Source organism: Gorilla gorilla, chromosome 18 (genome assembly GCF_029281585.2).
Source record: "Gorilla gorilla gorilla isolate KB3781 chromosome 18, NHGRI_mGorGor1-v2.1_pri, whole genome shotgun sequence".
Classification (NCBI taxonomy): Eukaryota; Metazoa; Chordata; class Mammalia; order Primates; family Hominidae; genus Gorilla; species Gorilla gorilla.
This window is the reverse complement of record NC_073242.2, coordinates 30111062-30135478: the sequence shown is the minus strand read 5'-3', so window position 1 is coordinate 30135478 and position 24417 is coordinate 30111062. Positions and strand designations below refer to the sequence as shown.

Here is a 24417-nt window from a genome sequence, read left to right as displayed (position 1 = left end):
ACATATGTGTCTTGGAATTCTTTTGGTAAGATTGTCTTACATTCTTCTGATGTGAAACGTGTTTCTTTCCTAAGAAACGGGGGAAGCAATTTTGAATATAGTCCAGCCTTTCCTTCTCAGTGGGTGTCAATAGAGTTGTCTGTCTTTGTCAAGTGTTTCTAATGTTTGGGGATGGGGTTGGTCTGTACCTTTTCTTTCAGCTGATGTCAATTTTGCATTGGAACTTAGTGACCTGAGACACAGGCATGGTTTCCACATTATTTTGGTCCATAAAAACCAGGCCTCAGAAGCACTGCTGCATCATGCTAACGAGCTGATCAGATTTGAAGAGTTCATTTCCGACTTGCCCCCCAGGTTACCACTAAAAATGCCAGTAAGTGGGTTTGCGTTATTTTTGCCATTTTCCAATATTACATTGTGGAGGCTGAAAGCCCATAATAAGGGGGTTGCCAGGCCCAGATGGGGCTGTTCTTTGTAAGAGGTGGGTTAGATTTTGAAGTAAGGCTTAGAAACCTTCGGTTCTTCTCACAAATATACAGATAATTGGTATATATGAAGTTTGCTTTTATTTATTTCAAAATATCATATGAAATTAACTTGTAGATTTACCTTCCCAACTTGCCAGTGTCTTCAAAGCTAGCAGTGTTTTGTGTCAGGTGGATAGAAATAATGGATTAAAAGTCATGATTCTTTTTGCTTCCAAGTATTGTGGGTAGAGAATATGGCGAGGGTTCTCACATACTTGTGTGGTTGGCGCCAAATAAGTGGAGTCATTGTGCATTTTTTTCGGTATTTAATCCTTAAGCTTCAGCGGGCCTCTGAGTCTGTGCTTTCTATTGTGCATTCCCTGTGGTGCATGGACACAATTAGCAGGAGTGGTTATTGCTCCACCTGTGTGTAGCCTGTTTATGCCATATACTGGGAGGAGGGTGTGAGCACATTTCCAGGACTAGCATTTCTGATAGACTTGACTTGGGATAAGAATGTTTATTGCAGTGCTGGGCTGTGTTTAAGCTGTTGGTGAATATCTGAAAGAATTAATGATAATGGAGAAGGAGCCATGGTGTGGATGATCCAGGAGAGTGGGCAATCCCATACATTAAATGAAAGTCTTCACATATAATTTAATAACTGAGAGTTACAGAAGTACGTTAGACATGATCTCATGCAAAGTCTTCATTTAAGGGAGAAAGAAATCAGCTCTTAGAAAAAGTAAACGTGTCATTGGTGATTGCAGCAGTTAAGAGAGTGGGCCCCGGGTATCCTGATTCCGGCACTTGCCTGCTAGTCCCCTGTGTGCCCTGATACCCAACAAGCCCCCTGCGGTCTGGCTTAAGTTGAAACTCATGCTATGGACAGTTGAGAGTTGTGGATACCAGAGGCTTACCCAGGGAGTAAGCATATACAGGCCTTATCTTAATCTTTTGAGGCTCTTTCCTAACTCACCTTTGTCGTTATTTGTTTTTAGTCACTTGGCTGTAGTTACATTTCTTCCCTTCTGCTTCTGTTTGACGGTCACTTTTCTAACTTTGAAGGCCTTATGTAAATACGGTGTTTTTTCCTGGGAGGTGAAGGTTGCAGTGAGCTGAGATCGCGCCGCTGCACTCCAGCCTGGTCGACAGAGCGAGACTCTGTTTCAAAAAAAAAAAAAAAAAAGTAAATGTATTGTTTTAGGTAAGAACTTGCCCACTTTGGAGATTCTTATTCCTTATGGTTAAAAAAACCAAAACAATGTTTTGATAATTCAAAACATTTAGTTTTGCTGGATGTTTTTTCCCATCCACTAGAGTGATAATTTAAGATACATTTCTTTTTATGTTCTTTAGTCTGTTCCTTTAATTTTAATAAATTAAACATATATTGGTACTGCCTGGGTTTTAAGTACCAGGTGTAATAGGAAAAGTGTAGATTTTGTTGATAATTGGTCAGTACCCCTCAAATAAAAAGAAAAGCCTCTGATTAGAAAAGTATGGTGTGGGCCGAGTGAGGTGGCTCAAGCCTGCAATCCCAGTACTTTGGGAAGCTGAGGTGGGCAGATCACCGATCACCTAAGGTCAGGAGTTCGAGACCAGCCTGGCCGATGTGGCGAAACCCCATCTCTACTAAAAATACAAAAATTAGCCAGGTGTGGTGGCGGGCACTGGTAGTCCCAGCTACTTGGGAGGCTGAGACAGGAGAATCACTTGAACCTGAAAGTGGAGGTTGCAGTAAGCCGAGATCACACCACTGCACTCCTGCCTGGGTGACAGAGTAGACTGTGTCTCAAAAAATCTAAAAAAAAAAAAAGAAAGAAAAGAATAGTATGGTATGATCATTGTAAAAACAAACAAAACACAATATTTAGAAATGTGGAAAGTGAAAACCCCACAATTCTACCCTCCAGAAGTAACCACTGTTAATATTTTGGTATTGCCCTCCAGATTTAAAAAATGTACGTTTAAAAAAAAAATGTGTCACATATACAGTGTTCTGTGGCTTTTGGAAAAAAACTTTATGTCAGAGCTTGGATGTCTTTTCATGTTAATATATATTAATATAAATCTGCCACATTTTAAAAACCAGAACTTTGGTTTGAAAAGTACTTGTATGGTTGGTCTTTATTTAACCAGTCTACCTGTTAGTGGACATTTTGTTTATACCCAGTTTTGTGTTTTGTTTTGTTTTTTACCATTTCCAGCAAGGTAATTTATATCTTTAGGCTCCTGGGCTGACATACCATAGGGTAATTTCCAAGGCATAAGAGTTCTGGGTTAGAACTTTACTAGCAAGATCCATGTCTTCCTCCAGGAAGTTGGTACTAATTTACACTCATAAGAGTGTCTGTTTTAAATGTTTGCCAGGCCAGTAAGTGAAAAACAGCATCATCTTATAATTGACTTTTAATCTTTAACACAGTGCAAAATATCCTTTTATGATTATCGTTGTTTGCTCTTTATTTCTTCTGTAAATTGTTCACATCCTTTGCCTGTTGTTAGTGATTTCTCTTATGGTTTCTGGATTTAACCCTTTATATAATTATCTTAAGTTTTCTCCTGGTGCTTTAATGGTTCTGCTTTTTAAAATATTATTCTTATTAAAAAAAATTTTTTTTGAGACTCTGTCACCCAGGCTAGAGTGCAGTGGCGTGATCTCCGCTTACTGCAGACTCCTCCTGCCGGGTTCAATTGATTCTCCTTCCTCAGCGTCCCGAGTAGCTGGGATTACAGGCGCCCGCCACCATGCCTGGCTAATTTTGTATTTTTAGTAGAGAGGGGGTTTCACTGTGTTGGCCAGGCTCGCCTTGAACTTCTGACCTCAGGTGATCACCCGCTTTGGCCTCTCAAAGTGCTGGGATTACAGGCGTGAGCCACCATGCCCGGCCTCTGGCTAGTTTTTTGTAGATGAGGTTTCACCATGTTGGCCAGGCTGGTCTTGAACTCCTGACCTCAAGTGATCCACCTGCCCCAGCATCCCTAAGTACTGGGATTAGAGGAGTGAGCCACCATGCCTGGTGATTTTTTAAAATTTTTAATAGAGATGGGGTCTCACTGTGTTGCTCAGGCTGGTTTTGAACTCCTGGGCTCAAGTGATCCCCCCGCCTTGGCCTCCCAAAGTGCTGGGATTACAGGCATGAGCCACCATGCCTAGCCAGTTCGTTCGTTCGTTCGTTTGTTCGTTCTTTCTCTCTCTCTTTTCTTTCTTTTTCTCCAGTTCTGCTTCCTTCTTTCTTTCTTTTTTTTTTTTTTTTTTCACAGAATCTCGCTCTGTCGCCCAGGCTGGAGTGCAGTGGTGCCATCTCAGCTCACTGCAACCTCCGCCTCCCGGGTTCAGGCAAATTATTCTGCCTCAGCCTCTGGAGTAGCTGGGATTACAGGCGTCTGCCACTTTGCTCAGCTAACTTTTTTTGTATTTTTAGTAGAGATGGGGTTTCACCATGTTGGTCAGGCTGGTCTCCAACTCTTGACCTCAGGTGATCCACCTGCCTTGGCCTCCCAGAGTGTTGGGATTACAGGCGTGAGCCACTGTGCCAGGCCAAGTTCTACTTCTTAATACATAAATTTCAACTTATCTGGAAGAATTATGACTGCCAAATAAAACTTCCAGCCTGACTACTGGCAATCTGCTGTTGAAGCTGAATAGGCTCTAAATTGTTGGGTTTTAAAAAAAATTTTCTTTACTTAAGCCTATAGCGCCTAGTATTCCCAGGCATTCTCCTATGCAAAAACCAACCAGGACTGACCCTGCTCACCTTCTGGCTCTAACTTTATAAGTTATTATTCAGCAGACCTGCAGAATAAATAGACTTTTAAAAAACAACTTCGTTGAGATATGATATACATATTACAAAATTCAGCTCTTTTAAGTGTACAATAATTTTTAGTAAATTGAGTTGTACAATTTTAGAATATTTTTGTCACCTCAGTAAATCTGTTATGCTAATTTATAATTAATCCCCTTCCCCACTCCCAGGCACTACTAATCTTTCTGTCTCTGTAGATTTGTATTTTCTGGATGCTTTATAGAAATGGAATCATATAGTATACAGACCTCTGTGCCTAGCATATTCTTTTTTATTTTTGTTTTTTGAGACAGTGTCTCACTCTGTCACTCAGAGTGGAGTGCAGTGGCACAGTCACTCCAGCCTCAATCTTCCTGGGCTCAGGTAATCCTCCCACCTGAGTAGCTGGGACTGTAGGCATGCACCACCATGCCCAGCTAAAGCATATTCTTTAAAACAATATTCAGTTACTTTGTCAACACTAAATAATTTACCCTCTCCCGTCTAAATCACTGTCATCTTCTCTTCAAAGTTGTTAACTGAAGTTTGGAGGTCACCCATTGTTCTTATTTTGAAATTGAATGTGTGCCCTTGAATTAACCTGACGTAACACTTCTTTCCTCTGTATTAGCAGTGCCACACTCTGCTCTATGTTTATAACCTACCAGCAAATAAAGATGGCAAGAGCGTCAGCAACAGGCTCAGACGCCTGTCCGATAATTGTGGTGGGAAAGTGCTGAGTATCACAGGCTGCAGTGCAATTCTCCGCTTCATAAACCAAGATAGTGCAGAGCGCGCTCAGAAGCGAATGGAAAACGAAGATGTCTTTGGTAATAGGATCATTGTGTCATTTACTCCAAAAAATAGAGAACTCTGTGAAACAAAGAGTTCAAATACAATTGCTGATAAAGTGAAGTCTCCCAAAAAACTTAAGAATCCAAAATTGTGCCTCATCAAAGATGCAAGTGAACAATCTTCCAGTGCCAAAGCCACGCCTGGAAAAGGGTCACAGGCAAATTCTGGATCTGCTACAAAAAATACAAATGTTAAAAGTTTACAGGTAATTTTGATACCTCTTGCTTTCTGAAGTTTATGGTAGGTTTGGTTTCTTTGTTTCTGTGTTTTACGTGCCCGCTTGCTTTTGGCGTGTCCCTTTTTGATTTCAGTGTTTGATGATACTCAAAGTCAATCGTTTTCTGTAAAGGATCTAACACATCTTGGGTACTTAAAATTTAAACCCCACTGTGCTTGTGTCTTTGAAGGAGCTGTGCCGCATGGAGTCAAAAACTGGTCATAGAAACAGTGAGCACCAGCAAGGTCACCTGAGGCTGGTCGTACCCACTCACGGTAACTCAAGTGCTGCAGTGCCGACGCCGAAAAACTCGGGGGTGGCAGAACCCGTTTACAAAACCAGTCAGAAGTATGTGAAACTACTCTTTCTCATAGCTGCTTCTTGAATGTGAAGGAAGACATATGACCTTTTGCCTTCAATTTTCCCCTTCTGTTAGAAAGGAGAACCTCAGTGCCCGAAGTGTTACCAGTTCTCCTGTAGAGAAAAAAGATAAAGAGGAGACTGTATTCCAAGTGAGTTACCCATCTGCTTTTAGCAAGTTAGTTGCATCCAGGCAAGTCAGTCCTCTGCTCGCATCTCAGTCTTGGTCTTCTAGGTGAGTCCAGCTTCTTGACCCATGGGGGTGGTTACATGTAATAGGAAGGATTATGAAATAGTATGTTTGTTGAAAAGAATTCAGATAGTACTGAAATGCACAAAGTAAGTCTCCCGTCACTCTTCTGCCAGTCCCCCTCTCCTCAGGTAATCATCGTTAACATTTAGGGGCAATGCTTTCACCATTTCTTCTTCCTCCATCTGGAAATTGTGGTAAGCAGAGGTCAGAAAGAGAAGCCTGTTGGAGAGTCCCTGGCCAGTGCTGGGGGGCATGTTAAGATGTCCCTATGTTCGCTGTGTTGAGGAAAAAGCCCAAACGGGCCGTGCATTGGTAGTTCTGATTCATATGGTTCTGTATAGGAAGCTATTTGGAAGTAAAGTTTTCTGTAAACCATGGTAATTATTTATCACTGTCTCTCACACCAAGGAATTCTTGATGCTTGGGAGACAGAGAAGCCGTAAGGCCGTGTTGCATTCCCATGAGCTCCTTTTAGCATTGTGTTTGTTCTGCTGAGTTGGTGGCAGATCACTGTAGAAAGTGACTATGGATCAGCTGGGCGTGGTGGCTCACGCCTGTAATCCCAGCACTTTGGGAGGCCGAGGCGGGAGGATCATGAGGTTAGGAGATCAAGACCATCCTGGCTAACTGGCTAACACGGTGAAACCCCATCTCTACTAAAAATACAAAAAATTAGCCGGGCGTGGTAGTGAGTGCCTGCAGTCCCAGTTACTTGGGAGGCTGAGGCAGGAGAATGGCGTGAACCTGGGAGGTGGAGGTTGCAGTGAGCTCAGATCGCATGACTGCACTCCAGCGTGGGTGACAGAGCGAGACTCTGTCTCAAAAAAAAAAAAAAAAAAGAGAAAGTGACTATGGATCTGTAAAATTACATCTAAAAAGCCACATAAAAGTTTTCCTTATGTGCAGAAAGAACTGTAACATGTAAGCAAGAATGTTTAACTCTTTCAGAGACGCAGAGGAGGTTAAACGCCTTAAATTGGTATCACAGGCTGATTTCCTAAGGATAATGCACAAAGCAGAAGGTTAATTCATCAGGACTGCCTCTAATTCCTGCGTTTAGCTTTAACCCAAAGGAAGAATATATATTAATTGGTTGGCGGTAATTAGGGGTCAGTAGATAGTACTTTTGACAATGTCTGAAATCAGTGTGTATTTAAGATTAAAAACACAGCTGGGCACAGTGGCTCACGCCTGTAATCCCAGCCCTTTGGGAGGCTGAGGCAGGTGGATCACTTGAGGTCAGGAGTTTAAGACCAGCCTGGCCAACATGGTAAAACCCCATCTCTACCAAAAATACAAAAAATTAGCTGGGTGTAGTGGTGCATGCCTGTAGTCCCAGCTACTGGGGAGGCTGAGACAGGAGAATTGCTTGAATCCAGGAGGTGGAGGTTGCAGTAAGCCGAGATCGTGCCATTGCACTCCAGCCTGGGTGACAGAGCGAGACTCTGTCTCAAAAAAAAAAAAAACAAAAAAGATTAAAAACACATTTGAAAACCAAATGTTTGGTTTGGTTGTGTTGTGGAAAAGCTGCTTCTGTATATAGTTTCAAACAAAGCCTAAATGATAAAATCTAAATATACAGAACAGTTTTTTAAAATAACGTCAATATGTGTGTTTTAAGCAGGAGTATGTCTCCAAACCTTTTAAACAGAGCATCCCCGCTTGCTTTCAACATTGCGAATTCGAGCAGCGAAGCCGACTGCCCAGACCCATTTGCAAATGGTGCTGATGTCCAAGTCAGCAACATAGACTACAGATTATCCCGGAAGGAGCTGCAGCAGCTCCTGCAGGAAGCATTTGCCAGGCATGGCAAGGTAACTTTTTCCCTCTTGTGCTTGCTTTGTTATACTCTTTGATGGAGTCTCTAGTCAAGAGGACCTAATTTGATATACATAACCACAGCCAGGATAGAAGTGTGACTGAACAAGTTTGAACTCCTTCCTTTTCCCTTTGGTGTGCTCAGGGTGGTGCTATAAATCCAGTTTTTACAATATAGCCCCAGAGAGCAAGACACCCAGCAGTGAAAACTCTTGTCTTAGGCAGAAATTGAAATGGCAATTTGTGGCCAGGCATGGCGGCTCATGCCTGTAATCCCAGCACTTTGGAAGGCCAAGGCGGCCAGATCACCTGAGGTCAGGAGTTTGAGACCAGCCTGGCGAGTGAAACCCCATCTCTACTAAAAAAAAATTAGCCGGGCGTGGTGGTGCACGCCTGTAGTCCCAGCTACTTAGGAGGCTAAGGCAGGAGAATTGCTTAAACACGGGAGGCAGAGGTTGCAGTAAGCTGAGATCACGCCACTGCTCTCTGGCCTGGGAGACAGAGTGAGACTCCATCTCAGAAAGAAAAAAAAAAGAGGCAATTTGATAAGTAAAACATTGATGGATTTCAATTAGCTCTTCCTGCTGAAATACATTTAGGATTCTAAAATAATGTTGGCTGGTCTTGTTTATGCCTTATATTTGACTCATTTTTTAGGTGCAATTTTGCTAAAAATGCACCTTTTTAGTAGATTCTTAAAAATGGCCATGTCCTGGGTTTTGTAGAGTCTAGAAAAGACCCCAAAGACTCTTCCCATGTGTTGGCCTCTGAGCCTGCCTTGGAAACCTGTGTGTGCCAGAGCACACAGTCAGGCCGGGCCAGTGTCACATCTCTGAAGGTCACCCTATCCTCACTTTCTTACGTCCTGGTCAGCAGAAGAGCAGAGTTCAGACATACTCCTTCATGGAAGCACTGCAGTCGACAAATGTGTTCCTTCATGGTTCACCTTCAGTTTTAAGACGACAGGGTTCTGGGCGGACATAGCGTTTAGTTTTCCCTTTTCCTGTTGTAGGTGAAGAGTGTTGAGCTCAGCCCCCATACAGATTATCAACTCAAGGCTGTTGTGCAAATGGAAAACTTACAAGATGCGATCGGTGCAGTGAATAGCCTCCACAGATACAAAATTGGCAGCAAAAAGATCCTGGTCTCACTTGCCACCGGGGCTGCCAGCAAATCACTCTCATTACTGAGGTAAGAAACAAGCAAGCTGTTTATTTCAGGAAATAACATTTGACCCAGAAACAATTTTAGAAATAATAAAAATAGATTCAATCACATTCCCACCCCCCTTGTGATGATTGCATGTGGAATAATGCTTATTCTAGATTGATACAGTTAGAAACAAGCCATTTGACTCTTGTCTAAGTCATTAATCAAAGGTGGAATACAGCTTAAACTTGACAGGCACTTGGGAGTAAAATAATACGCAACATGTTCAAACAGGTTCTAAAAATAGTAGACCCCTACAATAAAAGTTTATAAGCCTGAAAAGTCTAAAATATTACCTTGAGATCTTAGGTAGAAGGTAGATTTGTGTGTAAAGACTAGATCTACAAATCTTCAAGCTCTCCATTTGCAGATATATCCTTAGTGTCAAATAGATACTCAGCCCCATAAGTCCACCTTAAGACTATCTCAGTCTCAAGTATCTGGTGATGGTTTTATTCATAGTAAAATGTGATACTTCTTTGGGTCTCCCTGTTTCGGGGAGACTGGCAAAACAGGACCCACTCCTGTTTCCTTGGATGATCAGAGATCTTTTTTCTAACTTGTACTTCACTATTACTTAAATTACGAGTTACGGTTTTTTTTTGTTGTTGTTGTTCTCAGAATAAAAATGATGCTTATTGAAGAAAATTTGGAAAGTTTAGAAATGTAAAAGAAGCAGGGGAAAAAAACCCATCCACAGGCCTATGGCCCAAAGCCAATTGCACTTAACAGTTTGGCATTTTCTTTTTGTTTTGTTTGGGTTTTTTCCCTTTGAGCGTTTTTTGGTGCCTCTGGTTTTTTAAAACCGTAGTTGAGATTATGTTGTATTCAGTTCTGTGTCCTTATCTATGGGAACACCAATCACATATATCTAACAAACTGCAGTGTGGCAGGAGATATTTAAGCTCTTCTCCCTTTTGCTCTGAATTAATCATGCTTTTCTGCTCCACTGGTGTGGAAAACCCTATGATTGATACTAATTCTACTGTGTAACATAATCTTCTTTCATTGCCTTGTCCCTAAAATCCTTTCTTTAAATTTTTCTGAAAAATACATTCTGACATACCAGAAATCAGTAAATTTATTTTGCATATGCACTGGGTTAATTTTATGAACTCTGTTTATATAACTTGTAATATGGAGGAAATGGTCTGTTCCCTAATCAAACTTCTGTTTTACAGTGCAGAAACAATGTCTGTTCTTCAGGATGCCCCTGCCTGTTGCCTGCCTCTGTTTAAATTTACAGATATCTATGAAAAAAAGTAAGTTAGGTATATTTTTTCTTTATCCAGTCAGTACTGATTGGTGGCTTACATGCACAAAACCATGGTAATGACTCTTGAGGAACTTCAGCCTGGTAGAGGAGAGGAGACAGAGACACTGGCATTCAGATTTACATGTCAATGAATGTTTAGCAGACAGTTTTAAAACGTCTTTTATTTTTAACAAAGTTAGACCTTTGGTCCTCAGTGTTGTGCTTATTTTTCCCCTAATTGACTAGCTTTAGTTTGTTTTTTTGTTTGTTTGTTTTTTTGTTTTTTTTTTAATTTTTTTGGAGACAGAGTCTCGCTCTGTTGCTGAGGCTAGAGTGCAGTGGCACAATCTCAACTCACTGCAACCTCTGCCTCCCAAGTTCAGGTGATTCTCATGCCTCAGCCTCCCGAGTAGCTGGGACTACAGGCATGTGCCACCAAGCCTTGCTAAGTTTTTGTATTTTTAGTAGAGACACGGTTTCGCCATATTAGCCAGGCTGGTCTTAAACTCCTGACCTCAAGTGATCTGCCCACTTTAGCCTCCGAAAGTGCTAGGATTACAGGTGTGAGCCACTGCGCCTGGCCAAGTTTTAGTATTTATTGGATGAACATTTTTAAGCACTAGACTATAAGCTCCAGGACAGCAGGGACTAGCTCTGCCATAATACTGTATCCTAAGCACCCAGCCCATAGTAGATGCTTAGCAGGGACTAGTGAGTACAAGACCAAGGCACTGCAGAGAAGGCAGAACTGGGCAAGACTTAGGTCTTGTCCTTGAGGAGCTTATGTCTAGCGGGAAGAGAAAATGCTTATGAATCCTTATGGACAGTGAAGAAAACTGATTGGAAAGGAGGAGAAAAGGCTTTGAGAACACAGAGGAAGGGAAGAACAAGGAACTTGGCCATTATCCCACAGGTAATAGGGAGCCACTGAAGTGCTGGAGGAAGGAGGGGAGGGGAAAGGTGTGGTGATGGGAATCATGCTGCAGGAAGACTCTTCTCGTAGCAGTGGTGTCTGAGAGGGCAGGAACAGGGGAGAGAAGGAGGTAGAGAGGGAAAGTAGCTACATAAGTCCAAATTCAGAGCAGATACTGTTGGGACAGAACTCGATGTTACAGAAATGTCAAAATGTCATTGAAACTAGAGTGGGTAACTAATTTTTTTTATTAAAAACAATTTTTATTGAGCCAGGGTCTCACTCTGTCACCCAGGCTGTAGTGCAGGGGCACGACCCTAGGTCACTGCAGCCTCAGACTCCTGGACTCAGATGATCCTCCCATCTCAGCCTTTTGAGTAGCTGGGACCACAGGCATCCGCCATCCTGCCCAGTCAATATTTTTTTATTTTTGTAATGAGGGGGTTTTGCTATGTTGCTCAGGGTGGTCTTGAACTCCTGGCCTCAAGTGATTCTCCCTCCTTAGCCTCCCAAAGTGCTGGAATTACAGGCACGGGCCACCACGTCCAGGCAGAGTAACTAGTTTTATGTAGCAAGCAAGGTAAAAAGGAGAGGTCATTTTGATTCTGAGTGTTTTGCCTTGCATGACTGGGATGATGGTTACACAGTTAAACCGGAAATAGGGAAATAAAGCATGGCAAGGAGGTACAGCAAGTTTTTGGTCTTGGTTTTGGACATTCAGGTTTTAGGGGCCATTGGAGTAGCTGGGTGGAGAGGTCACATAGTCTTCTGCACATTGAGGGGCTTCTTTGGGAGAGAAGTAGGCTCTGGAGATAGGGCAGTCATTTGCCTTTAAGACGATTGGGACAGACTAGAGAGCAGATAAGGTTGGGAGGGGGAAGGAGAAATAGAGGGCAGGAATGGATGGAATGCCACCAGGGCCAGGGATGTGGGCGAGCACCCAGGATGTGTGCCAAGAGAGCACATCAGGAATGAGGGGATCCAAGGCCATGAGGAAATACATGAGGTGTGGGGATGAGGCAGAGGCCGCTGATAACTTTTGAGTCATCACTACAGAGTCCTGTGGCTAAAATCCAGGAGGGAAGGGGCTGAGAGACTTGGGGGTAACACAGCAGAAGCAGCTGCTGAGCAGCTGGATCTTTCCATTACAGGGACAGGGGAGAGTACGAGACTGAGAATGAGAGTACAAGGGAGAGTATGTCTCTCCGGGAGGTGGAAGAGGACCAGGGGCTGGTTTGGTAGATGGGAATCTGAGCATATGTAGGACACTGGGAAGAAAACACTGGTCAGACAGTGAGAAGACCAGGGAACACTTACTGAGCACTTACTATGAGCCAAGTTCTGTCCAGGCCTAACCACACTTAATCCTCACATTGACCCTGTGAGATAGGCGCTATCATCACCCCATTTTACAGATGGAAAAAGTGAGGCCCCGATTGGTCGTGGAACTTGACTAAGGTCACACAGGTTGAAGTGGAGTCAGGATGTGAACTCAAATCTGCCAGCCTCCAGGGCCAGTGCCTTTAAGTTCCAAGTAAGAAAGGTACAGGTCAGGAGGAGAACTGGGGAGTCCAGTGTCAGAGGGTGTGTGGATCACGCAGTTGAGGCATAGGAGAGTTGAGAGGGTCACGGAAAGCACATATACTTCTGAGAGGGGAGAATGGGGATGGTGAGAAGTAACACAGAGAATTGGAAGTGAGGGGAGCTGCATCGAGAGAGGTTTCCAACTCAAGAGAATTCGGTGAGGTCACTTAAAGAAATTGGGCAGGGGCTGGGGGTGGCTTCCAAATGAAGTGAGCATTGTCATGGTCGGAGCCAGAGACGACTCAGGAGTACCAAGCATCACTGGTTTGCTAGTGAATGAATTTGTAGTAGAATTATTCCAGTTTTACCTTTGAAGAGATGGAGGAACCATTCTTGGTTATTGTTCTTTATTTAAACAGGATGCGTGTTTCTGTATAATCAAAGAAAAACCTTCTAAGTCAGCGTCTCTCTTCTCTTGCTTTTAGGTTTGGACACAAGTTGAATGTGTCAGATCTATATAAATTAACAGACACGGTCGCAATCCGTGAACAAGGAAACGGACGGCTGGTGTGTCTCCTACCCAGCAGTCAGGCCCGCCAGAGCCCCTTGGGGTCTTCCCAGTCACACGACGGCTCCTCCACGAATTGCAGCCCAATTATATTTGAAGAGTTAGAATATCACGAGCCTGTCTGCAGACAGCATTGTTCCAATAAGGATTTCAGGTGTGCCGTTCGTTTTCCTTTAGAAATAATTCTTTTCTATAAGATTGTGGCACATGTTAGGATGACCTTGTGAACATCTTAGACCCCTGCGGAATGTCAGCTTCCAACTGTGTTCTCTTTTCTTCAGCGAACATGAATTTGATCCAGACTCTTACAGGATTCCTTTTGTGATTCTTTCTTTGAAGACATTTGCGCCCCAGGTTCACAGTCTTCTCCAGACCCACGAGGGCACCGTGCCTTTATTGAGGTGAACCATCTCAAAGCCTTTGTCGATATAATGCCCTAGTTCTCCTTTTTATAGGAAGCCTGCCCTTTCTGCCCACACCTCTTTACAAATAAGTACTCTACAATGCTTCATCCTCATGTGTGTTAGCCTTCAGTCAAAGTACAGTCGTGCACCACATAATGAAATTTTGGCCAACCATGGACTGTATGTAGGACAGTGGTCCCATAAGATTATAATCACATATTTTCACTACACCTTTTGATGATTAGATACACAAATACCATTGTGTTATAGTTGCTCACAGTGTGCAGTACAGTAACAGGCTGTCCAGATGTGTAGCTCGGGAACCATGGGCTGCACCAGCCTAGGTGTGCAGTGGGCCGCAGCATCTAGGTTTGCATAAGTGCACCTGATGATGTTCTCAGGTGACAGAATCACCCAGCAACACATTATTTAGTACATATCCCCATCATGAAGCAGCACGTGACTGTTTATCTGAAATGGGATCCATTCACTCAGTACTTCAACAAGAAAATGTGTGTTTGCGCTACATGTTAGAAACGTAAACGTGAGGAGGGCAGATTCTTCCACAGAGGGGAGATGTATCGTAAGTGCTGCAGTCGAAATCTCCACAAGTGTTGAGAGTACACAGCTTCAAATATGCATACATTTCAAGACTTGTGAGAGAAAAGTATTCTTCAGAAGTTAATTTAATCACTCCATGAGCCACAACAGTAGACTTAACACAAAGGCCAACACAGGACTCAGTGGCCTGCACGCCCCTGCTGATGTGGAAGCAGACGCGTAACTGTCTTGGAGCCCAGTTGCCCTATTTTTAATCCCCCTCCTGGAAAACTACCCAGAAAATGCCATCAGAATGCATCAGAGAGGCCAGTGCCTCAGTGGTTGCCTCCCTGGGTCCTTAATTTTAACCTTCAAACCTGGTGGTGGGCATTCAGACAAATGATTAACACATACATTAAACCAAAGCCTTCTGTTTAGCAAGCGCCTCCTTTTCTGTTAATTTAACCTTTCCTTTTTTTTGTTGTTTTTTCCTATTTCAGCTTTCCAGATTGTTACACTGCAGAGTTTGGCGATCTAGAAGTAGTGCAAGAAAACCAAGGAGGTGTTCCCTTAGAACACTTCATTACCTGTGTTCCAGGTGTAAACATTGCCACTGCTCAGAATGGCATCAAAGTGGTTAAATGGATTCACAACAAGCCCCCACCTCCCAACACCGGTAGGTGTCAGGTATTTTGTCCTGGAGCTACCACCTGTCCACTATGAGACCAGAGGAGGCTATTTGCTTTTATTTTAAACAGCAGCACAATTTGCCAAGTGTGAAAACACCATGGATGTGTCCTTTGATCTTTTGAAAATTCCTAAAATGCTTGAGGGGTTGGCAGAACTGGACTTTGTTTTATTTTTTATTTATTTATTTTTTTTGAGACGGAGTCTTGCTCTGTCACCTAGCTGGAGTGCAGTGGTGCGATCTCGGCTCACTGCAACCTCTGCCTCCCGGGTTCAAGTGATTCTCCTGCCTCAGCCTCCGAGTAGCTGGGACTACAGGCACCAGCCACCACGCCCAGCTAATTTTTTGTATTTTTAGTAGAGACAGGGTTTCACCATATTGGCCAGGATGGTCTTGATCTCTTGACCTCATTATCCATTTGCCTCCGCCTCCCAAAGTGCTGGGATTACAGGCATGAGCCACCGCAACCGGCCTAGACTTTGTTTTTTAGATAGGGCCTTGCTGTGTTGTCCAGGCTGTTCTCAAACTCCTGAGCTGAAGATGTCGTCCCACTATGGCCTTCCAAAATGCTGGGATTACAGGCATGAGCCACCACACCTGGCCAGTTTGAAAGTACCAACATAAGCTATGTAAAAAATTTGAAACTCAAATTTCACGTTTACAGATCCTTTTAGCAACCTAATTTTGTGAAGCTTTTGGCTTGCCAGTTGACTGGCCTTTTAAAAATAGTTTCAGGGGCTGGGCCTGTTGGCTCACACCTGTAATCCCAGCACTCTGGGAAGCTGAGGTGGGCAAATCACCTGAGGTCAGGAGTTCGAGACCAGCCTGGCCAACATGGTGAAACCCCATCTCTACTAAAAATAGAAAAATTAATCAGGCATGATGGTGGGCACCTGTAATCCCAGCTACTCGGGAGGCTGAGGCAAGAGAATCGCTTGAACCCAGGAGGTGGAGGTTGTGGTGAGCTAAGATCAAGCCATTGCACTCCAGCCTGGGTGACAAGAGTAAAGCTCTGTCTTTTTTTTTGAGACGGAGTCTTGCTCTGTTGCCCAGGCTGGAGTGCAGTGGCACGATCTTGGCTCACTGCAAGCTCCGCCTCCCGGGTTCACGCCATTCCCCTGCCTCAGTCTCCCGAGGAGCTGGGACTACAGGTGCCCGCCACCACGCCTGGCTAATTTTTTTTTTTTTCTGTATTTTTAGTAGAGACGGGTTTCACCTTGTTAGCCAGGATGGTCTCGATCTCCTGACCTCATGATCCGCCTGCCTCAGCCTCCCAAAAGTGCTGGGATTACAGGTGTGAGCCACCGCCCCCAGAATTTCTTTTTTTTTTTTGAGACGGAGTCACCGTCTTGTCACCAGGCTGGAGTGCAGTGGCGGGATCTCAGCTCACTGCAAGGTCCGCCGCTTCGGTTCATGCCATTCTCCTGCCTCAGCCTCCCGAGTAGCTGGGACTACAGACGCCCGCCACCACGCCTGGCTATTTTTTTTGTATTTTTAGTAGAGACAGGGTTTCACCTTGTTAGCAAGGATGGTCTCGATCTCCTGACCTCGTGATCTGCCCGCCTTGCCCTCCCATAGTACTGGGATTACAGACGTGAGCCACCGCACCTGGCCAAAACTCTGTCTTTAAAAAAAAAAGTACTTTCAGGTATTTGAAGGAAATACTACTTAATGCAGATTTACCTTCGAAAGTCATTTTGGTCCACGTTTTGGACTTTGATAAATGTGAAAATAAATTTAAAAGACCGGGGTATTTGGACCTAGACTTGGGTGAGTGTCTGAGTTACGGGCATGTCCTGAGTTGCAGATGTCCAAGGCTGCTGCCCGTGAACGACACTTTACTTGTTGCCTTCCTGTGTATACACACATACTTCCTTCTCTTTGTCCCCAACACTTCTTTTGCTTCTCCCACCTCCCTTACCCTACAGGAAAAAAGGTGAGGATAACCAAGGAATTCTCTCTGAGTCAGCCTGCTCTTAGGAATGTGTGTACTCAGGTTTCTTACGGGACACCTCCTTTCTTTTCCCTCTGTCTTAGACTTCTCAGGGGCCATAGATTATGCCACTCCTCCTTTCTCCTAAGCCATGAGCCCACAAGCCTCCACTTTTTATTTTATTTTATTTTATTTATTTATTTATTTATTTATTTATTTATTTATTTATTGAGACGGAATCTCGCTCTGTGGCCCAGGCTGCAGTGCAGTGGTGCAATCTAGGCTCACTGCAAGCTCCACCTCCTGGGTTCATGCCATTCTCCTTCCTCAGCCTCCTGAGTAGCTGGGACTACAGGTGCCTGCCACCACGCCCGGCTAATTTTTTTGTATTTATTTTTGTATTTTTAGTAGAGACGGGGTTTCACCTTGTTAGCCAGGATGGTCTCGATCTCCTGACCTCGTGATCCGCCCGCCTCGGCCTCCCAAAGTGCTGGGATTACAGGCATGAGCCGCCGCAACCAGCAAGCCTCTCCACCTTTCTATAAAGATTTCCGTCTGATTACTTATACCTTTTTAATAGGTATAGGCAGTCAAGATGGTGCAAAAACCTGTTTCTTACACCCTTTAATGTCATGCTAATTTTACAACGTTATCACTTTCTGTGGTTTTCTGGGTAACGTTTTCAGCTCCACTATGGATTAATTTTGCTCTTCTGGGCCACCTACCTGATGACCATTTATAACTTTGTGGGAAAGTACGTTCCACATGACCAAGTTTCAGAAGGATCTTGGAAATATAACTAGTTTCTAAACTGGGAGCTTCTTGTGTACTTTGACTTCTGCTATAAATAACACTATAGTAGACTCTGCTTTACCTTGGCCGCTTAACTTGGAGGATTAGTGGGACAGCATTTGACAGCCCGTGAATAAGTTAGTTAGCTAGTTATTGGACTATGAGACCTGAATATAGAAACTGAGACGTAAAGCAGCTACTGTATTTGGTTTTGTCTGCTTCCCCGTGATCGAACTCAAGCCAGGGACTGCAGGGCAATTTTCCTCCTTTCAGCTGGTGAAATCTGTGCTTTCTGTCTTATACGTGTACTTTTTCTTCTAGACCCTTGGCTTCTGCGTTCGAAGAGTCCTGTAGGTAACCCCCAGCTGATCCAGTTCAGTAGAGAAGTGATTGACTTGCTGAAAAGCCAGCCATCTTGTGTCATACCCATCAGTCATTTCATCCCATCCTATCACCATCATTTTGCAAAGCAGTGCCGAGTGTCAGACTACGGATACTCCAAGCTGATTGAGTTATTAGAAGCAGTGCCTCATGTATTGCAGGTAAGGCGTGTCACGGGATTACTTGTTTACAGGCAGGAATGTTTCCTCCATGGCTTTGGCTGCCTCCATCAAAGAAACAGTTTAATTCCTAAGAAGTCAGTTCTGGGCAGAACATCCACTAAAAACTTTCTTCAGAGGGCAGGAGTAACACACAAAGGCGGCTTCTCAATTTTTCAGAACGCTGCTAGTTTCCAGTTTTAGAGGAACTCCTTGGAGGACTGAGGAGTATTTTCCCTCTAAGCTCTATAGACCTTCTTCGTCCCAGCACAGCTTTCTCCAGAACTGTTCATGATTACAAGGAAGCTCCCATGAATAGCCACATACTTGTATGTTGGTGCCTATGTAAGAGTCAAGGGCTTAACCTTTCTTGTAAATTTAACTAGTTGGAGACTAGTTACTGGGCTAGAGTGTAGCACTGGATCCTATGAAGACTTTTACCAGTTAACTCACAGTGTTATAACAGCTTCCCACTCACTAAAAACGGCTTGAAAAACTTGCAGACCAATTTGTCTGGACAACCAATACAGTTTTCATTTTTGTACTCAATGACTTTTCTTTTCAAAAGATAACACTTTTCATTTTTATACTCAACGACTGTTTGGGAGAAGGTGCGCCAGGCCAAAAACGATAAGAGTTTCAGAAGGTTGGACATTTGTTCCTTTTGACCAACTACATTTTGTTGATTGACATGTGTTTCAAATTGCACACATTCTACATAAAGGGAGTCATTCTCTGAGGCTAGTAACAAGAGGGTGAGCCAGCAGCAAGGAAGTCGCTGTCTGCTGAGGTCTTATGTGTATAAACAAACCATTTGCTTTGCAGATTCTTGGAATGGGCTCCAAACGTCTGCTGACCCTTACCCACAGGGCCCAGGTGAAGCGCTTTACTCAGGATTTACTAAAACTTCTCAAATCCCAGGCCAGCAAACAGGTCATTGTGAGAGAATTCTCACAGGCTTATCACTGGTGAGTTGATGAAAAGAACAGAAACGAAAGCAAATATTTTAAGACATTTTATCTTCTGCCAAACTCTAAATAGTTATCTAGTATTTCTATTAAGCATTCTTTTGGAAAACTTGTAGTAGTTTTTTTTTTGTTTTTGAGACGGAGTCTCACTCTGTCGCCCAGTGGCACAATCTTGGCTCACTGCAAGCTCCGCCTCCCGGGTTTACGCCATTGTCCTGCCTCAGCCTCCAGAGTAGCTGGGACTACAGGCGCCCGCCACCACACCCGGCTTATTTTTTTCTATTTTTTAGTAGAGACGGGGTTTCACCATGTTAGCCAGGATGGTCGCGATCTCTTGACCTCGTGATCCATCCGCCTTGGCCTCCCAAAGTGCTGGGATTACAGGCGTGAGCCACAGCGCCCGGCCGGAAAACATGTAGTTCTTTTACCAATGATACTACTCATTCCGTATCCACTTCCGTTGTTAAAACCTAGGTGTTTCTCAAAGGACTGGGATGTCACTGAATATGGTGTTTGTGAGTTGATTGACATCGTATCAGAGATTCCAGACACAACCATCTGCTTGTCCCAACAAGATAATGAAATGGTGATTTGTATCCCCAAAAGAGGTATGTGACTTACATTTGCTGGAAGGATATTGTCTACCTCCTGTTATTTTAACATAGTGTGGCATGGAAGATGTGGTTTTCCCTCCCTGTCCGTGCTTCCTGAAGATTCCACAGAAAGCACAGTGTGAAAACTGCTGCTCTTTGGATTCTGTGTTCTTCAAAGTAGGTGAAGCTGTTCTCAAGAACAAAAGCAGGCTGGCTTTTTAGAATTGACTCCAAGGGAAAAAAGGGGCATCATCAGCACTTTGCTCAAATGCCTTCTGCAGCCTGGCTGTGGCTACGTGAGCCTTAGTCATCCAGTTGAGAATCTGTCACCGTGCCTGTTGGCTTCGCTCTTCTGTTGAACTCTGAGCTACTTTATTTACTGTGCACACTTGAGAAGGGAAGACAACTCGAATGTTTTTTTTTCTTTTGCCTTTCAAATTTTAATAGTTGAAGTCAGAACTGCACAGGTCCAGTTACGGGTAGAAAGTACAGTATTTGAGGGATGCGAAACTCATGGATACTGGGGGCCGATTTTTCGTGTCTGCAGCTTCCGCGGGGCAGACCGCAAGACTTGAGTAGGTGCGGATTTTGGTATCCAAGCAGGGTCCTGGAACCGATCCCATGAGAACACCAAGGGGTGACTGTATGGTCGTATCCTCCTCCTATTATCTGGTTCTTAAACGGTGCTCCTGCAGAACACTGATGTCCATGAAATCATAGAATTCCAGGGCCAATTCTCACTTAAAAATTAATAGAAACAATCTCAGCTTAAGCTTTCCCTCCTGTTTATTTTTGTTCAACTTTTGAAGCCTGATTCTCTTTTCCTGCTAGCAAGTTTTAACTGAAGATCAGATGAATAAACAAAAAAAGTGGGGATATTCAGAAGTGTGATTTCATGGGAATAATTTCTAGAGTACTTGCCTAAGTACAGGGACCTGGGTGTATGTCATGTTAATAGATATGGGGCAGGGGCTAGAAAATTGTTTCTAGCTTGTAAGATGACATTGTTTCTAGCTTATAAGATGAATATATATGAATTTCATAATATAATAATATCATAACTTCCTGGTATTCTGCCCTGGAACATGTTTGAGAACCACTTGCAAAGAGGGAAGAGTATATGTGTTTGTTTTAGGTTGTGTGTGTTTGGAAGGCAAGGATGATATCGTTTATAAATTCCCAAAAGGATTTACTCTAGTGTGGATGTTGAACACAAATGGGTAGAAAAAAACTGTGATTTTATGTTTTTTGGTTTTTTTAAAAGAACGCACTCAGGATGAAATAGAAAGGACAAAACAGTTCTCCAAGGATGTCGTTGATTTGCTGCGTCACCAACCCCATTTCCGGATGCCCTTTAATAAATTTATCCCTTCTTACCATCACCACTTTGGCCGGCAGTGCAAACTTGCATACTATGGGTTTACCAAACTACTTGAACTTTTTGAAGCCATACCTGATACTTTACAAGTGAGTGAAGAAATTCTAATTTTATAAAGTATTTTTCTGAACAACATATAGGAAATACTTTTTCACGTTCCAGACCTGTTTTTCTGGGAAATAGGGAGTTACGAAAGAGGATGAAAATCTAAGCTATTCCAATCAGAGAAGCCATATTCCTGACTCATTAGTATTTTTAGATAAATATGGCTTTTTCCTTCAGTAAAGGATTATTCAAACTTGTTTTGGGGGTAATTATTGAAAAAAGATTAAGTAGGTTTTCTTTTTTTTTGTTTGTTTTTGTTTTTTGAGACGGAGTTTCTTTCTTGTCGCCCAGGCTGGAGTGCAATGGCGCAATCTTGGCTCACCGCAACCTCCGCCTGCAGGTTCAAGCAATTCGCTTGCCTCAACCTCCCGAGTAGCTGGGGATTACAGGTGCCCGCCACCACGCCCAGCTAATTTTTGTATTTTTAGTAGAGATGGGGTTTCACCACGTTGGCCAGGCTGGTCTTGAGCTCCTGACCTCAGTTGATCTGCCCGTCTCAGCCTCCCAGAGTGCTGGGATTACAGGCGTGAGCCACCACACCTGCTGATTTCTAACACTGAATATTTGTTCATTACTTTTATACTTTTCAAATCCTTTGTGTTGAAGGTAGGGCTGAGTACATGAGGTAACATCAGTGCTAAGCTGTTCGCTGTTGCTAAGTTAAACCAAATTTCTGTTGTCGATTTTATTTTCTTTTTTTACTACTGAAGTGCTTTTTAAAAATTGTTTTATTGTGGCACAATACACATAACACAGAACTTACCTTCATAACTATCTTTATATCTCTTGTCCAGTAGTGGTCAGCACATTCACATTGTTATGCAACCGATCTTCTGAACTTTTTCATCTTACACAACTGAAACTTTATACCCATTCAGTAACGCTGACTTCTTTATTCATTACTAGTTGCATACTTTTTTTGCTATTCTGTAAACAACCGTGATTTGTTTATTTTCCCTTTCCTCCCCCCGTGTGTTTTCAAAGGTATTGGAATGTGGAGAAGAAAAGATCCTTACTCTGACAGAGGTGGAGCGGTTCAAAGCTCTAGCTGCCCAGTTTGTTAAACTCCTTCGGTCCCAAAAAGATAACTGCCTTATGATGACAGATCTCCTTACAGAATATGCTAAAACTTTTGGTTATACATTTCGTCTCCAAGACTATGATGTCAGTTCCATTTCGGCTTTAACTCAGAAACTCTGCCATGTCGTGAAGGTAAATGGTTTTTGTTTTTTTTTTTCCCCTCATGGGATAAAACTCACAGTGACCTAATTCTCATTAGGACGTTTGCGTGTCCTGTAGCGTTTCTTTATTTACACCTTGAACTACTTAACTGTCACAGCATTATGACTCGTTTTGTGTCATTAGTGCTTATTAGGTAATAGAAGCCTTCGTTTGGAAGTTGAGAGTTTTGGTCTTCCTCTTGTGTGTTTCTGAATGGCCTTGCCAAAGCAACGCCTTTGTGAACTGATGAGGTCACTCTTCACCCCAGGGTTCGGTCATGAGGTGCAGCTGCCTCAGCACTGCTGGCCTGAGCTCGACTCCTTCCAGTGTGAGTTTTGCCTTTGACGTTCTTGGAAGCCCGTAATCACACAGTGTCCTCTCCCTCCACATTCTCACCCACTTAGGAGTAGGCTTAGGAGCAAGCGAGGGTGCAGAGTGGCCTTTGTCGCTGGCAGAGCTGTAGTAGAGAGGGCAGCTCGTGCTGTTTCCTGTCTGCACTTGACCCTTCCTGTCCTAGGCAGAGCAGCTGCCAGTTTTCAGCCTCCTCCCCCACAGGACCAGGAGAAGTTTCTGCCAGGAGGAAGGAATGGAAAGGGAAGCATGAAGGATGGCACCCTCAGTTACAGGCCCATTACTAGCTGCACACATTTCTGTGTCATTTAATTCCGTAAACAGCCAGAATGGGTTCACTCTCCCTTTCCTTCCCACTGTGGGGTTTTTTTGGAGATGGAGTCTTGCTCTGTGGCCCAGGCTAGAGTGCAGTGGTGCGATCTTGGCTCACTGCAACCTCCGCCTCCCAGGTTCAAGAGATTCTTCTTCCTCAGCCTCCTGGGTAGCTGGGATTACAGGCGCCCGCCACTACGCCCAGCTAGTTTTTGTATTTTTAGTAGAGACAGGGTTTCACCGTGTTGGCCAGGCTGATCTCGAACTCCTGGCCTCAGGTAATCCGCCCACCTCAGCCTCCCAGAGTGCTGGGATTATAGGCATGAGCCACTGCACCCAGCCCCCACTATGTTTTTTAATGTATTGGACTGCAGCTAAGAAGAAGTTCTTACCTTGGCAGAGGTAGGACGGCTCAGAGCTCTCCTTAGGTACTGATTGGTTAGAGGAGGAGGTGAGAGAGCAGGAAGCACAACCAGGAGAGCCGAACATCCCTGAGCCAAGGCAGAGGAATGGCCAGCAGCATCGCAGGAGGGCAGGTCAGAGAGGGACTGCCTGACTTCCAGGTTTAGCTCAGTGGGAAGAGTTGGTGCTGCTGGCCAGGTCAGTGGCAGTGTCGGTTGTGTAGACAGAAGCCACCTTGGAGTGTGGTGAGGAGTGAGGAGAGGTGAGAAAATGGCCCAGGTCATCTGGACAGCATCCTGGTTTGTCTGCTTGTGAAGATGGAGGGCTGTGGCAGCAGCTAGAGGCTGTGGGGCTGAGGGAGCAAGGGAGGATTTGGGCTGTTGGTTTTCCTACCTGGAAAAACTTGAGCATGTCTGAAAGCCATTGATGTGGATCTGTCTAGAGAGAGAAGATGAACATACAAGGGCGAGAAGGGCTAAGACAGGAGGGCCTTGAGGTGTGGGAGACTAGGAAACCAGCACACAGAGGAAGGAGGAAGTATACAGGGCAATAGGCTGGGGGCAGGCATGGGCAGGTCTGATGTTTATCATCAGGAATAGAAGGGAGTCCTCTTCCAAGAGTGGTTTTCCACTAGAGAGAGGGACTGATCTCTGCTTAGAGAGAGAGAGGAGAGGCAGGGCTCAGGACTTAGGAGTGGGGAGAAGGTCCACAGTTGTCATGGTGAGTGGAGAGTGGCTTGATCAGGATGTCACGTGGAGTGCAGGGGTATCGAGAGCTCACCGTAGACTCTGGGAGAGCAGCAGTTGGGGTGTGGCTGTGCAGGTGTCGGTTCAGGGAAAGCAGGTGGTTGGATTCAAGGTGGGAGTTTACCGATGGGCGTCAGGAAAAGGCATGGGATGAGCGAATTTAAATATTGACAAGAATGTTAGTGCCAGCATGACGAAAGAGGAGAGTAAAGCAA

The 24417-nt window shown here is 44.0% G+C and overlaps 1 protein-coding gene across 14 annotated transcripts in view; it reads left to right on the top strand.

Moving 5' to 3' along the window:
• MARF1 (meiosis regulator and mRNA stability factor 1) overlaps positions 1 to 24417 on the top strand; it is a 48665-nt gene that overhangs the window by 12482 nt on the left and 11766 nt on the right. For 3 of the 14 annotated variants that reach the window (XM_019012425.3, XM_019012432.3, XM_019012433.3), the window contains exons 7-21: positions 201 to 373; positions 4890 to 5318; positions 5521 to 5678; positions 5767 to 5925; positions 7565 to 7757; positions 8774 to 8952; positions 10152 to 10232; positions 13148 to 13384; positions 13512 to 13631; positions 14675 to 14850; positions 17909 to 18129; positions 18952 to 19094; positions 19569 to 19702; positions 20952 to 21154; positions 22155 to 22382. In XM_019012425.3, the coding sequence (XP_018867970.1) occupies positions 201 to 373; positions 4890 to 5318; positions 5521 to 5678; positions 5767 to 5925; positions 7565 to 7757; positions 8774 to 8952; positions 10152 to 10232; positions 13148 to 13384; positions 13512 to 13631; positions 14675 to 14850; positions 17909 to 18129; positions 18952 to 19094; positions 19569 to 19702; positions 20952 to 21154; positions 22155 to 22382 (2834 nt within the window). The remainder of the gene's footprint in view (positions 1 to 200; positions 374 to 4889; positions 5319 to 5520; positions 5679 to 5766; positions 5926 to 7564; positions 7758 to 8773; positions 8953 to 10151; positions 10233 to 13147; positions 13385 to 13511; positions 13632 to 14674; positions 14851 to 17908; positions 18130 to 18951; positions 19095 to 19568; positions 19703 to 20951; positions 21155 to 22154; positions 22383 to 24417) is intronic. The other 11 variants (XM_019012430.3, XM_063699585.1, XM_019012426.4 and 8 more) reach the window with 10 other exon arrangements.